The sequence below is a fragment of the Hyaena hyaena genome, unplaced genomic scaffold, assembly GCF_003009895.1.
Source record: "Hyaena hyaena isolate Hyena2069 unplaced genomic scaffold, ASM300989v1 scaffold_389, whole genome shotgun sequence".
In the NCBI taxonomy this organism is placed as follows: Eukaryota; Metazoa; Chordata; class Mammalia; order Carnivora; family Hyaenidae; genus Hyaena; species Hyaena hyaena.
In genome coordinates, this window is record NW_024081023.1 from 676,403 (window position 1) to 690,940 (window position 14,538).

A 14,538-nucleotide genomic window follows, 5' to 3' on the forward strand; every position below is an offset into this window, starting at 1 on the left:
AATATTGGAAAATTGAGTTACTAAAACGGCATGTTGGCGAACACGTCCCTCCACAAGGGGCCGGCTGAGCGTGGCTTTCCGTCGCCTGGTCCCCCTCACTCTGTCTTCTCCAGCTGCGTGGTGCATCCGCGCCGGGTCCTCCTCAGGTTTGTAAACTGTCAGAAATCCTGGGCAGAAGTGGAGTGTAATTAACCTAGGAATTGATGTCGTGCTGTATTTAGGGGTGCCCTAATGAAGGGCACGGATAGCAGCCAACTGGTTTACACTATTCTGGAGAGCGAACAAGGGGAGGCCGGGATCGCAGGGCCACCCTCTGAGTCTTCTGATGACAGGCCTCCTGGGAAGCTTCTGAAGGCAGATGAGGGCAGGAGGGCTGAGGGGTGCTTTACAAAAGGAAACCTGTTTGGCGGAGAACTTAGTTGGCTCATTGGTGGGATTTTTAAAGGTATTGTCTTGCAGTTTATTAACTTTCAAAATAGTGCTGGTGTTTCTTTTCTCCCATAAAGGTTTTGTGCTTTTAAAAAAAAATTTAAGGGGCACCTGGGTGGCTCAGTTGGTTAAGCGTTCGACTTCGGCTCAGGTCATGATCTCATGGTTCGTGGGTTCGAGCCCTGCATCGGGCTCTGTGTTGACAGCCAGCTCAGGGCCTGGAGCCTGTTTCGGATTCTGTGTCTCCCTCTCTCTCTGACCCTCCCCTGCTCATGCTGTCTCTCTCTCTCTCTCTCTCACAGAAATAAATAAAAAACATAAAAAAATTTTAAAGATTTATTTGGGTAAAAAAAAAAAAATCCCTTTTTTTAAAAGTTAATTTTGAAAAGGAGAGTGAGAACAAGGGAGGGGTGGGGGGAAAGAATCCCAAGCAGGCTCTGCACTGTTAGCACAGAGCCCCATGTGGGGCTCAAACTGACAAAATGTGAGATCATGACCTGAGCCAAAACCCAAGAGTCGGATGCTTAACCTCCCCAGCCACCCAGGTGCCCCTATTCGGGTAAAAATTTAAGTGATCAAGCAAAACATTTCTTTTGGCTGTTGACCATACCAGCTAAACCCCAAATAAGAGAAAAAGACTGTCACCTTTTGTGTAGCTTGGGGGGGTGTGGAAGGGAAAAGGAGGAAGATGGGGAACCCCCCCCCCCCACCGAGTTTATGCAGCTTGATCCTGCAGTACAAAGTCCATGTGTGCTTGGCCATGTGGCAGGACCCTTCTCCCCAGGCTAGCAGATTGTGACCCACGGACAGTTGTGACATATTGGTCACTGTGTGGTGGGATGGCATCTTGTTTCCCATGGTGGTCGAGAGCCAGAACCAGACCTCTGCTTAGCTTTTGTTTGATGATGTCGATGGTGGACAAGTGGCTCAGTGAATTCGTAACTAAGTGATGACCTTGGTAATGGTAGAAACAGTGACCATGTGGGCAGATATTTAGTAAGATTCCTGTGAAATGGATTCTTTTCTTTTTAAAGTTAGTTTATTTATGAAAGATGGAGACAGCTTGAGTTGGGGAGGGGCAGAGAGACAGGGAGACACAGAGTCCCAAGCAGCCTCCAGGCTCTGAGAGCCCGACGTGGGGCTCGAACTCACGAACTGAGAGATCATGACCTGAGCCGATGTTGGATGCTTACCCGACTGAGCCACCCAGGTGCCCTGGATTCTTTTTTTTTTTTTTTTTTTTTTTTTAAATTTATGTGTTATTTTGAGAGAGTATGTACGCAAAGAGAGGGAGAGGCAGAGGCAGAGAGAGAGGAAGAGGGAGAATCCCAAGCAGACTCTGTACTGTCGTGCAGAGCCCGACATGGGGCTCAAACCCACGAACTGTGAGATCATGACCTGAGCCAAAGTCAAGAATCGGATGCTTAACAGACTGAGCCACACAGGAGCCCCCAAACATTCATATGTTTAACTGCGTGACTCCTCAGGAATGGATGGTTAAGTGTCGCCCATCAGTGGCGCACCAGGGCCACATTCCTTCTGTTTGCTCCCAGCCTTGATGGAGGGCTGCCTTCTCTACCTGGTGCGCGCAGAGGAGAGCCCAGTAGAGCAAATGCTGCAGGCCCCAGAAGGGCAGGGGGTGGAATCAGGCTTGAGCGGGAGGTCAGGGGCAGTGTACTCCTTTAAGATGTCCCCTCTGAAGAGGAGACTTTTGAGCAGAGACAGGGAAGAAATGACCTCCATAAAAAGTAACAGGTCTGGAGTGTTCCTGTCATCAGATGAAAAGAAGCCAGCATAAAGGAGAAGAACATTCCAGATGGAGAGAGTAGTCTCAAGAAAGCAAGATCCCTTGGGTTATTTGCCTCTGTCTTAGGGCATTTGTTTACATAGAATGACATTCTGGGATCTGATCAGTAAGTTGACTTTCATCTCCGCATATTTTGTCCTCCCTTTGGGGACATTTTAGCTTAAATCGGATTCATCCCAGCAGGGCTGAGTTTTGTCATGACTGAATTGGCGTGGGGCTTCTGGACGCAAGAGCTTCTAGACAAGGGGCCTACCACATGGCCTTGCCTGTGACGAGGCTGGGCCTCACATCCTCCTTGTATGAAGCGTGGTGTGACCGAGAAAACTCTGAACTGAGGACTCAGTGTTTGGCTTTTGGTCTTTTGGGCCTGGTCTCCCAAGCTGTGTGGCCTCTCGGTTGATTGTGTCATGAGGGTGATCTTTGCAAGATCTGTACAAAAGTTAAAGCCTTTAGCTAAGTTTGTTTATTTTGAAAGAGAGCACGGGCCGGGGGGTGGGGTGGGGCAGATAGTGGATCCAAAGCAACTCTGCGCTGAGAGCAGACAGCCTGATGCGGGGCTCGAACCCACAAACTGTGAGATCATGACCTGAGCTGAAGGCAGATACTTAACTGACTGAGCCATCCAGGCACCCCAGAGCCTTTTAACGTTTGTCTCAAACACCAAAGCTACTATCTCAAACAGATAGCCTGTGTCTATATTTTCTGAGCTTGCTGTCTGAATTTTTTAGTCCTTTACTTCATGTACACACATTCACATCATGGAAGGGAAGTTGCAATGATGGAATGGTTTGACCTGAGACCACTTCTTTTCACTCACCCCAGTGGCCCCCAGCCCTGGATTTTAACACACTGTAAACAAAATGGGACTATATATATTCATCTATAAATACATTTAATTAGGTCTTCTCCGTTGGTTTAAGTTGGTTTGATCCGTTGAACTTGGCTAGCTGCAGAGTTTGATTTAATTGCTTTCAGTGACTTAAGTATATACTTAGGATTCTAGAATGAAGCCTTCTGTGATGAAAACTCTTTCCATTTAAAAACGAAAAAATGTTTTAATGTTTAGGAGTGGGGGGAGGGAGGGAAACACAGAACCATGAGATTGTGACTTGAGCCAATGTCGAACACTCCACAGACTAAGCCACTCAGGAGCCCCAAGAAAACTCCTTCCTTAACCGGTTAATAAACCACAAACATGGATGTGCATCCTGCTCTAGTTGATCCTTCTGTGGTCTGGACGAGGGACAAACCCCCTCTGTGTGTTCTGGTATTTGTGTGTCGCCAGTGGGCAGCGGAGGACCATGCTGGCTGCCTGAAGGTCCAGAGGCTTAGGAGACCTTGAACTCCAGATTCCCGTTGACCCCAGGGGCTCCATTCTCTCTCCAGCCCCACGATGAGCCTGAACCATCTTAGTTCAAACCCTGTTTTCATTCTTAGGCATTTTCGCTGTGGGAATGAAAAGGACAGTGCATGTTTCTGGGTAAAATGCCAGCTGATGGGAAGGGGCGGGAATGGAGGGGTCGCGCCTGGCCTGCCCCTCAGCTCCACACAGCACTTTCATGTCCTCAACCTCTCCGGGTGCAGATATTCTGGCTCTTTAGCATATCTGGGACCCCTGCTCCCCCTCCCCCTCCCCCTCTGGTCTTTACTGATTTAAAAAAATTTTTAATGTTTTTAAATGTTTTTTATTTATTTTTGAGAGAGAGAGAGAGAGACCGCGTGAGCAGGGGAGGGTCAGAGAGAGAGGGAGACACAGAATATGAAACAGGCTCCAGGCTCTGAGCCATCAGCACAGAGCCCGATGCAGGACTCGAACCCACGAACCATGAGATCGTGACCTGAGCTGAAGTCAAACGCTTAATCGACCGAGCCATCCAGGCATCCCCAGTCTTTACTGATTTAAAATCACATCCACTCCTTTCCGGGCATCGGGCATTCTGGGATTGGAGTCCTCTGTCCCTCCCTTACAGCGTGCTTCACGCTTACCCCGTGGATTTGGCCTCTGAGTTGTATCCTCCAAACTCCGTTGTTGTGCAGGACCCGCAAAGCCAAGCCACACGTCTGAAACCCTCCTGGGACTGTGCAGGATGAGAAGCTCAACTGCTGACCTGCACTTACTGCAAAGCAAAGATTCTTCGGGCTGCCCCTTAAAAAGAAAAGATACTGGTTTGTCTCCCTCAGTCCCTGCTTTCATCTGAGCCTCCCAAATACTTAATCACTTGCGAGCTGGGCTTATTCCTCTGAGGGGGAATTTACTTGACTGCCTTTTTTTTTTTTTTTTTTTTTTTTTTTTTTTTGTTTTTTTTTTTTTTTTTTTTTTTTTTTTTTTTTTTAAAAAATCTGTTACTTACTTGCTTTAGTTTTTGTGGTCTCCCTGAGAAAGTCATCAGGACAAGGTGCCTCTTATTTGAACAATGGCGGGAGCGGCCTATTGTTAAGACCCCAAAATTGTAAAGTATTTCACCGCGCCCTGCTCCGACCTCCGCACCTTGTCTGCGTTTGCATGTTGGATTTTCGTTAGGTCTGCACCACCTTCTCGGGATGTGTATTGTTGGGAAACTTGTTGTTGCTGACTTTAAAAATAAAAAGGCCACAAGCGGCATCCCATGCACCTGCAGGAGGCGCTGTTCCCAGGAAGTTTCTTTCGTGCCTGGAGCATGAGTTGTGTCCATTTACGTGAAGATGTACGTGTTCATACAATTGCCAGTTAAAAAACCATTTTTTTTTTCAGGTGGAATAAGGTGAACTGGGGTTTTTCTTTCAACAGGGAGGGGAAGTTGCTGGAAGAGCCGGGTAGCTACGTTGAGTTCAGGCCACCCTGCACTTGGGCGTCTGGCTTGTTGAACGTGGTCGCCGTTTGCACCCTGGCTCTTCCTCTGACACCCTGGCTCTTCCTCTGACACCTGCTGCCGCTTGGGCCCGCGAGTTGAATGCAGAAATTGAGGATGAGCAGTGAGAAACTTCCAGTCACATTGCTTCTATATCTGTAGAATCTAATAATAAATTTATGTGCACTTGCCTTTTTTTTTTTTTAACCCCAGTTTAGTCCTCTTATAAAAATATCCTTTTCTAGGGGCGCCTGGGTGGCTCAGTCGTTTAAGCTTCTGACACTTGGTTTTGGCTCCAGTCAGATATCACAGTTCCTGAGTTCGAGCCCCGCATCGGGCTCCGCACTGAGAGCATGGAGCCTGCTTGTGATTCTCTCAATACGGTCTCTGCCCCTCCCCTTAAAGAAAATTTAAAAAAAAAAAAAAAAAAACAAAAAAAACAACCCTTTTGCACCTGATAAAAAAGTTAGAAGGGGAGAATCCCTGAACTCAGAACTTGGGTCCTCACCACTGTGGCTCTCTCCACCCCTCCTCCCCCATCTGGTCTTTAAGCTTCAGCACCCCCATTGAGTGTCCCTCCTCTGGGCTTAGTGCCCACCCTCGCACACACTTCTGGGGTGTCACGTCTTTAATACAGGCAGTCGGTTGGTAACAAAAAAGCTTTGTTCTCTATCACCAGGGGACAGTGGTGTTTGCCCTAGTAACCGTTTTAGTGTTTGGGAATTTTCGTTAAACTTGTTGGGCTTTCTGCTGATAGCTTGTGCGGCTGTTTCGTGTTAGTTACTCCTGGGTCCTGAGTGCTTTTGATTAGCCTAGATGTGGGTAGATCTCAGGGACTGAAGGTTGCCCAGCAAGTAAATAGTGGTCGCACTGTCTCCCTGTGGATCAAATGTCAGTTGTTACTGGGAACACTGTCAATATGGTGGTGTTTCTCGCTGTTTCTCCTGGGTTTGTGGAGGGAGGCCAGAGTAGAGACTCATCAGAACACAGGGTGGTTCAGGTGTTTTCACAAAGTAGAGAAGTTGTGTGTGTGTGTGTGTGTGTGTGTGTGTGTGTGTATGTGTTTTGCTGGACTATTTTGTTAAACACCAGAGTGTTGATTTAACATGGGAAGGTATTGTGAGCATGGGCAGTTTAGTATACTACAATTATATTTTTAATTTATTTTTTAAAAAATTTATATATATATTTTAACATTTATTTATTTTTGAAAGACAGAGAGTATAAGCAGGGGAGGGGCAGAGAAGAGAGGGAGACACAGAACCTAAAGCAGGCTGCAGGCTCTGAGCTATCAGCACAGAGCCCAGTGCGGGGCTCGAACTCAGGAACCATGAGGTCATGACCTGAGCTGAAGTCGGATGCTTAACGACTGAGCCACCCAGGCGCCCCAATTACTACTATTTTAGGTAACTTCAACAATAAGTAAAGGAAGATTTATTTGTGCTTTACTAATATACCTGGTTTCTTTTTATTATTCTCAACCAGCCGTTGCGGGGTGGGGGTCGCATTTTCAATTCCACATAGTGATTGCTTCTGATTTGGATTCTGACCCATCCTGTGCTATCGGGCTGCTGTTTGGTTTCTTCTTTTGGGGGGGGGGGTTGGGGGTTGGTCTTCCCCACCCCCTCAATCCTGTTTGTTGAGCACAGGGCTATGTGCAGGGCTGGCCAGTCGGTCTAAGCAGCACACGAGCAGAGGCTTGCTCTCTCTGACGCCGGCCACTCCCCCTTGTGAACTGAGTTCTCTACAGTGAATCAAGAGCCCATATGAGGTAATTCGTGATAAATGTCAAGTTAGTTAGACATAAAATAAAAATATGGCCGTATACGTGTGTGGAGGCTAGAAAATTAACAGTGAACTGGTGGCTATAGTGTTAGCAAGGAAGTGAAGACGACTTTCCAAGACTCATTAGAATTCAAAGGCTAGAAGGAGCACCTTTCTTGCATGTAGGAATTTGTAAATAAATGGAAGATGCCTAGTTAAGGAAATATGCACTGTGATTCGTAGGTACCCTGGATAAACTAGGGATCAGTGTCTGTAGCTTGTGCTGGGAAGATGCCTGACATGTAGATTAAGGCCAGCTTTTTGAATCCCTGACTGAGAAGTTAGGACTTGCCCTGTAAGCAGGGGTGCCCAGAATTTGGTGGTATTTCAGATGGACTGGAGAAATCGAGTTCTTCACCCCCTACATTACAAGCGTCCATGAGTGTAATGAATTCGTACGGCTGGATTAGGGTCAGAAGAGATTGGCGGTGGGGAGACATGGCTCTGGGGGTGTGAGATGGGGTCAGTGGTGTGCAGGCAGGTGGCGGGGGCTGGGTGTATATAAGGGCACGCTGTGAAGGCAGTCGTGTATGTGTGACGGCATCACGTTTAAGCGTACGATGTTTGATACGTCATGTCGCAAGATGGCTTCGCGTTTCTGTCCTCACTCTGGGCTTAATTTAAAACTATAAAAGCCATTCATTAATTCCGTGTCCGCAGAGCCACCTGCGATGTTAGGCGCACACGTGGTTGGTGCATAGACATGTGCTTGTACACATACACTTGTGTGGCGCCTATTTATATCCAGGTTGAAAACCGAGCCTTTTAACAAAATTTATTGCCCTTTATAATGACCCTGTGGGTTATGAGAGGGTGAGAGATACAGAACTTTAATTAGTAAGATACAGAACTTTAATTAGTAAGAGTTTGCTTGAATTAGGGTCCTTCTCCCCCCCCCCCCCCCCCCCCCCCCCCCCCCCCCCCTTCATGTCTTTAGTGCCCACGTAGATCTATATCTTCCGGTCGCCGCCTATTTCATTTTTAATTTCCCTTTGCTTTACAGGCCGAGGCTGCAGGCACAGAGGAAGTTCGCACAGTCTCAGCCGAATAGCCCCAGCACCACCCCGGTGAAGATCGTGGAGCCGTTGCTGCCCCCTCCAGCTACTCAAATTTCTGACCTCTCTAAAAGGAAGCCCAAGACAGAAGATTTTCTTACCTTTCTCTGCCTTCGAGGTGAGACCCGGTTCCCCGGCGGGTAGGAAGGAGCACCTCTGTGCAATGAAAAGGGGGAGACTCTCTCCCGAGGAGTAGATGTTAGGTGGGGTCTGCATGGCAGACCTCTTTCAGTTGCCCGGCCTGCTCTTGGGGGTCGGTTTGAAGTGACCTGTGACACTAAGGGGGTGCTCGAGTCTTCATATTTCTCCTTCTGTTTTCATTTATTTGACTCTGAAATCTACTTTCCTGGCTGTTCAACACCGTCTCCTCGTTTGCTGTTTTTTTTTTTTTTTTTTTAATATTTTTTATTTCTAGGAGAGAGAGATAGCGTGAGCAGGGGAGGGCCAGAGAGAGAGGGAGATACAGACTCTGAAACAGGCTCCAGGCTCCGAGCTGGCAGCCAGCACAGAGCACGACGCGGGGCTCGAACCCACGAACCGTGAGATCATGACCTAAGCGAAAGTCGGATGCTTAACCGACTAAGCCATCCAGGCGCCCCTCCTCGTTTGCTGTTTCTAGCTTTATTTTTTCAACCTGACTTTTCCCGATCCCCCCTTTCCGGAACCCCCACCATCCTGCCACAAATGTGTTTGGCCAACATTGCCTTTGTTCTGTGACTGTTTTTTTCTCTTCTCTTCTCTTCTCTTCTCTTCTCTTCTCTTCTCTTCTCTTCTCTTCTCTTCTCTTCTCTTCTCTTCTCTTCTCTCTCTTGGTGTCTTGAGCAGAGATGGTTTTCTTTGGTCTTATTTTGTAATGTCTGTCACAAGCCATATGGACTGAGGTGCAGACTTTTTCACTGGATGACTTCAGGAAGAATCCTACCAGTATTTTCCAAGTACAATTGACCCTTGAACAGCACAGGCCCACTTCTCGGTGATGGTGGTGGTGGTGGTGGTGGTGGTGCTGTTTTTTTTTTGTTTTTGTTTTGCAGTAAAGTAGCATAAGTGTATTTGCCCTTCCTTATGATTTTGTTAATCACATAATTTTCCCCAGCTTGCTTTCCTGTAGGAAGACAAGATAAAACGCATGCAGCATGCAAGATACGTGTTAATGGCCTGTTTACATTATGGGAAAGTCTTTGAGTCCGCAGTGGGCTGTTCATTAGTAGTAGATAAGGTTTAGGGGGAGTCCTAAGTTCTACACGGATTCCTCCTGTGTAGAAGGGTTGGCTCCCCCAGTTAACCTCCACATTGTTCATGCCAACCGAATGTAACAGTGAAAATGGCGGTCGGTGTAAACGGGACTAAATTCACAGAGTGCAAGGTTGAGGATAAGATTTCATAATAAGGGATTAGTGTGGGTGTACACAGCCTTATTTGGGAAAGTGGTTACTGCAGGAACTAAGATTGTGGGGAGGAACATCGAATCCCTGAGAGCTTCGGGAATCTCGTAGGGCCATGGTAGCCACAGAGCAGCGTGTGAATAGGAAGAATTTCTGATGAGGTTACCTGACAGAAAGGTGACGGTGACCGGGATGTGGTCTGTGCCATTGGTCCTTGGGTGGGGATAGGGCTTCAGGTCCAGGGTCATGTACGTTAAAAAAACAACAACAACAGTGTTTTCTGAAATAAGTTCCGGCAAGATTTTAGTATAAAGAATTCTTTTGTAAACTATTTAAGAATTTCCACCTTGTGGCCCGTCGCTCCTTAACACATGAGTGTATATGTTCTTAAAATAAGGACTTGGACAGTGATCGTTATTACCATTTAATCTTCCAGGTCCTCCTCTCTGATGGCTTCAAATGCCCTAGAGAAAGGGGGTCCCCAGTTTAGAGCAGGGAGATCAGGTCCCAGTTGGGTATCGTCTTTAAATGTCTGCTCACCCTGGAGCTGGTCCTCAAGTCTGTGTTTCGTGACCTTGACTCTTGAAGGTCACAGGCCAGTCTGCCCCATTCCAGTGGTCTTGGGGGACCCTCGTTAGGTTCTCAGCTTGCGTTTCGGGCAGGAATGTCCCAGAAGTGATGCTTCTCATTGCATCGAGCGGTGCACGGTCCAGTCTGTGCCTTCACAGTGCTCATCGGTTAAGGGGGATCTGCCAGGCCTCTCCATGGTGAAGCAAGCTTTTTGCCCCTTGTAACTTGTGTTTCATTGGGAGGTTCTTTGGAAGTCCATATTCCATTTCTCCTCAAACACTGTGCCGTTTATTTCATCTGTGTGGGCTCATTTCCGAATTTTTTTTTTTTTTTTAATATATGTTTAGTTTTGAAAGAGAGGGACTGAGCATGGGCAGGGGAGGGGCAGAGAGAGAGAGGGAGACATAGAATCCGAAACAGGCTCCAGGCTCTGAGCTGTCAGCACAGAGCCCGATGCGGGGCTCAAACTCATGAACCATGAGATTGTGACCTGAGCTGAAGTTGGATGCTCAACCAACTGAGCCACCCAGGCGCCTCTGTGTGTGGGCTCATTTCTAACTTAATTTGTTATGTCCTAACCTATTACTTTTCAAAGAAAGATATTTGAGTCTTTGTTCAAAGATTAAACGAAAGTTTTTCAAGTACAGTCTGCGCCCTACAACATGGGGCTCACACGCCCAAGATAGAGTTATATGTTCCCCTGACTGAGCCAGCCAGGTGCCCCTCTATTACTATTTTTCGTTTTGTTTGTTTGTTTTGAGAGAGGGAGATGAGAGAGCAAGCAGAGAAGGGCAGAGAGAAAGGAAGGGAGAAAGAATCACAAGTAGCGATGTGGGGCTTGAACCCAGGAACCAGGAGATCATGATCTGAGCCCAAACCAAGAGTTGGATGATTAAAGGACTGAGCCTCCCAGGCGCCCCTCTGTTACACTGTTTGGATGTGTGGAACCCCTACGTGGTGGCTTCTTTGTCCTTTGCCCCTTTCCTGTCTTTCACCTTGCTTCCCAGCCCATCAGTGTTCTAGACTCATCTTGTGTCTTCCCTTGCTCAGCTCTGAACAATCCATTTCTCCAAGGAGCCCTGTTTTCGTGACCGCTGCTCTCTGGGTGCCACAGTCCGGGCCCGCAGTGTGCTTTTTAGCTCTTGGAGTGTTCTTTGTCTTAGGTGCCCTGTGAGTAATGTGTGCAGTGTGTGTGTGCCCGTGCGTGTGCACAAAGGCGTGTGTGTCTGCACATGCAGGCTCGGTTAGTGCATCTAGATGTCTGTTTCCATTGCTGTGTAGATTGAAACCCATGAATTAGCACCGGTACCTCCAATCTCAGTTTAACACCAAAGGGTTTGTTCTGGTCTTCTTTCCACATCAAAGACTGAGAGACTTAGCTCTTACTATTCATAAGTTATTTGTATACCTGAACAGTTTTTCCAGCCTAACTTCCCCTGTCCTCCCCCGCCCCTCCCCACACCCCCCATCTCTGCTGCCATCCTTTGCCCACCAAATGGAATCTTTCTCATCTCTCCTGGCTTGGACCGTCCTTACTGGGCTGCCCCACGTGTGGACACCCCCCTTCTCCCTCCTTTGGCTCTGACCCCCCACACGGGCCACCGTGCCTGCTTCTCCCTCTCTCCCTGGTCTCTCTCCTGCTGATTTGCTTTAGGAAGGAATTGTTAAGGAAAATGAAGAGTTGACATTCACGATGGACATTTATAGGCTGTTGAAAGTTCTCGGGGACTCTCGAGATGCGAAGAGGAATGATTTCGGTTGGACATTGTCCGGCAGCTGGAGATGGGGAGATGAGACCGAAGGGAGAAGAGACCGGAGGGGCTCCTAACCGAATAATAGCTGCTTGCCGAGATTCTAGTGATCCTGGGTGTCGCGGTGACCGTGGAGAGGGGGAGAGGAGAGAGAGAGAGAAGGGCATGACCGGCTGGCCTGTCCTCTGTTAATGGAGAATCCCCGGGACCAGGTGTCCTTGGGAGAAGGAATTTACTATGTCATCAGAAGCAGGACTGTGCTTTTGTGCCTTTGGTCACACTTGACATTTTAGTGAAGCTGGAGCCAGGTGTAACTTGGAGGTGTGACTTAGAGTGTGTTTGTGTGTGTGTGTGTGTGTGTATTAAATGTTTATTTTATTTCTGAGAGAGAGCAAGCTCGAGAGAGCAGGGTAGGGGCAGAGAGAAGGGGACAGAGGATCCGAAGCAGGCTCTGTCCTGATAGCAGTGAGCCAGGTGTGGGGCTCGAACTCCCCAATTCTGAGATCGTGACCCGAGCTGAATTTGGAGCCACTGAGGCGCCCGCCGTGGCTTCATATTTACCAAGGGAAGGATTCACTGACCATGTTCTATTAGGGTGTCTGAAAATGGCTCTGATGAGAACTGAATTTAGTAAGGAAAGTTTTCACTGTGGAGTAGGTGTGACTCATTTTTAGAGCAGAATTTGTGCCATGTGTACCTATATATGTGTTATTAAAAAAAAATACCTTCTGTGGTTTGGGAGATTTGGAGAAGGACCTTGCTTAGAGCGGCCTGCTATAATTGCTCAAGAAAATTGCATCCAGGGAAAACTTACCCATTACCCAGCTTTGACGTTTCAAGGCTCTAAATAAAAGAGAACCATATCTCTTTATAACCACAATTTGCTTTGCGTTCTCAGGTGGGCAAAGGTTTTGATAAATAAATGAAATCTAGGAGTTATTTTAAACAATTTTGGAAAAATGCTCTGAAACTTGGAAATTTATTCCTATGTTGATGAGCCAGGCAATTAAATCGGTTTTCTTACTTGTTTTTAGCTGATAAACAGTAAGAGATTGACACATAGTATTGTAGTCTTCTCTTTGTCTTAAATTTTTTTTTTTTAATTTTTTAATCTTTATTTTTGAGAGAGGCAGAGTGCAAGCGGGGTAGGAACAGAGAGAGGGGAAGACACAGAATCCACAGCAGTCTCCAGGCTCTGAGCTGTCAGCACAGAGCCCAACATAGGGCTCGAACTCCCAAACAGTGAGTTCATGACCTGAGCCGAAGTAGGACGCTTAACCGACTGAGCCACCCAGGTGCCCCTTTTTTAGACTTATATTTAAAAAAAAAAAAAAAAAAAAAAATTCCGTTTTTGTGTAGTCAGATGTGCTTAACCTGATTTGGTTCCCAAAACCCTAAATAATAGGTGATTCCTATATGGTACCTTCACAGTCCTGGAAGTGTGGGGGGGATCATTAATAGGTAATTGCTCAAGCTAATTAAAACCCCTATTTTGAAGTGGACCAGGGTCCAGTAGATGATCTCTGCTCTATTTGTACTTCAATAATTTTTTAAATTTTTGAAATGAAGAAAAATGTGACGGTAAATAGTCTTGGTCGTGAAAGTATTTCTTATCTCTCTAGGGAATATCAGCAGAAGAGTTGCGGAGTATCATAAATCAAAAAGAATACATCCATATAAATAAATCCAAAATACCCTCCTTCTAGTCTCAGACAACCCCCGTTCACCACCTCTGTGATGAAAATATGACTAAGCCTTCCTTGTGCGTATATGATACGTGTGTCCCCACCTCCGCGAATCCAGCCTCTCTCCCCACGGAAATGGCATTTCATTTTTATTTGTGTAGTCTGGTTTTCCTGCCTCAACATGTCCCATAAATGCGGGTTCCATTTTGTGGGCGTCTCTGTTTTATCCGATGCCTTGTTTACATTTAGACCTTTGGGTAGCAGCTGCTGATGCGTATCCGCAGTGAGGTCTTTTCCTGGGCTCACGTTCTGTTCCGAAGTTGGCATTCAGGCATGTGACACACATTCGAATACCTGCATTCTAATTCCTCCTCCTTGGGTGCAGATTCCAAACCCCATAGTCCGGGGCCTAGTAGAGCACCCCATTTACATCTTCAGCTTGTGGGCGACAGTGGGCACCGGTAGGGGGTAGGAGTACAAATCAGCCGTAAGCTCGTTATTTGTACGGAACTATGTCTGGCTGCAGAAGTCATGAAGGAGTCGAATTAAAGACCTGGAAGTGGTGTTTGTTGCCGCGGATTACTGGCCCTACTTTTGTCTAGTTCCCTGTCATTACCCGTGAACACGGAAGAGGATAAATATTGAGATTGAGGAGACGGCGAATGGAGGTCTTTTTAATGTTTGTTTGATTTTGAGAGAGAGCAAGTGAGTGGGGGAGGGGCAGAGAGAGAGGGAGACACAGAATCCTCACCAGTCTCCAGGCTCTGAGCTGTCAGCACGGAGCCCAACACGGGGCTCAAATTTGTGAACCATGAGATCATGACCTGAGCCGAAGTCAGATGCTTACCCCCCCTGGGCCACCCAGGTGTCCCGCTCATGGAGGTCTTTAAGCCTCGTTATTGATTATTTATTCAGCATGTCCAGCGAGCCTGAGACCCTGCCTTCTCCCCATACATACCTCCATCAGGTATTTTCATCAAAAACCTTAGGATAGAGATCCTCCCCCCACTCCCCTTAATAATACTAGGATTAGGGTATGTGTGTAAATATTCGAGGCAGTTATTCAGGGTTAAAAACGCCTTAGCGATTTAAAAACAAACAAACAAAAAAAGACCTTTCCGCTAAGTTATGCAAGGCTCCATCCTTTTCTATTTAAGATCATGACCTAAAATTTCGAAAGGAAAGGAACAGGGAATGAATAGTGCAG

The 14,538-nt window shown here is 47.0% G+C and overlaps 1 protein-coding gene across 3 annotated transcripts in view; it reads left to right on the plus strand.

Moving 5' to 3' along the window:
• The window catches only part of JARID2 (jumonji and AT-rich interaction domain containing 2), a 277,074-nt gene that overhangs the window by 194,673 nt on the left and 67,863 nt on the right, over positions 1–14,538 (plus strand). For all 3 annotated transcript variants that reach the window (XM_039251495.1, XM_039251497.1, XM_039251496.1), the window contains one exon: positions 7,892–8,061. In XM_039251495.1, the coding sequence (XP_039107426.1) occupies positions 7,892–8,061 (170 nt within the window). The remainder of the gene's footprint in view (positions 1–7,891; positions 8,062–14,538) is intronic.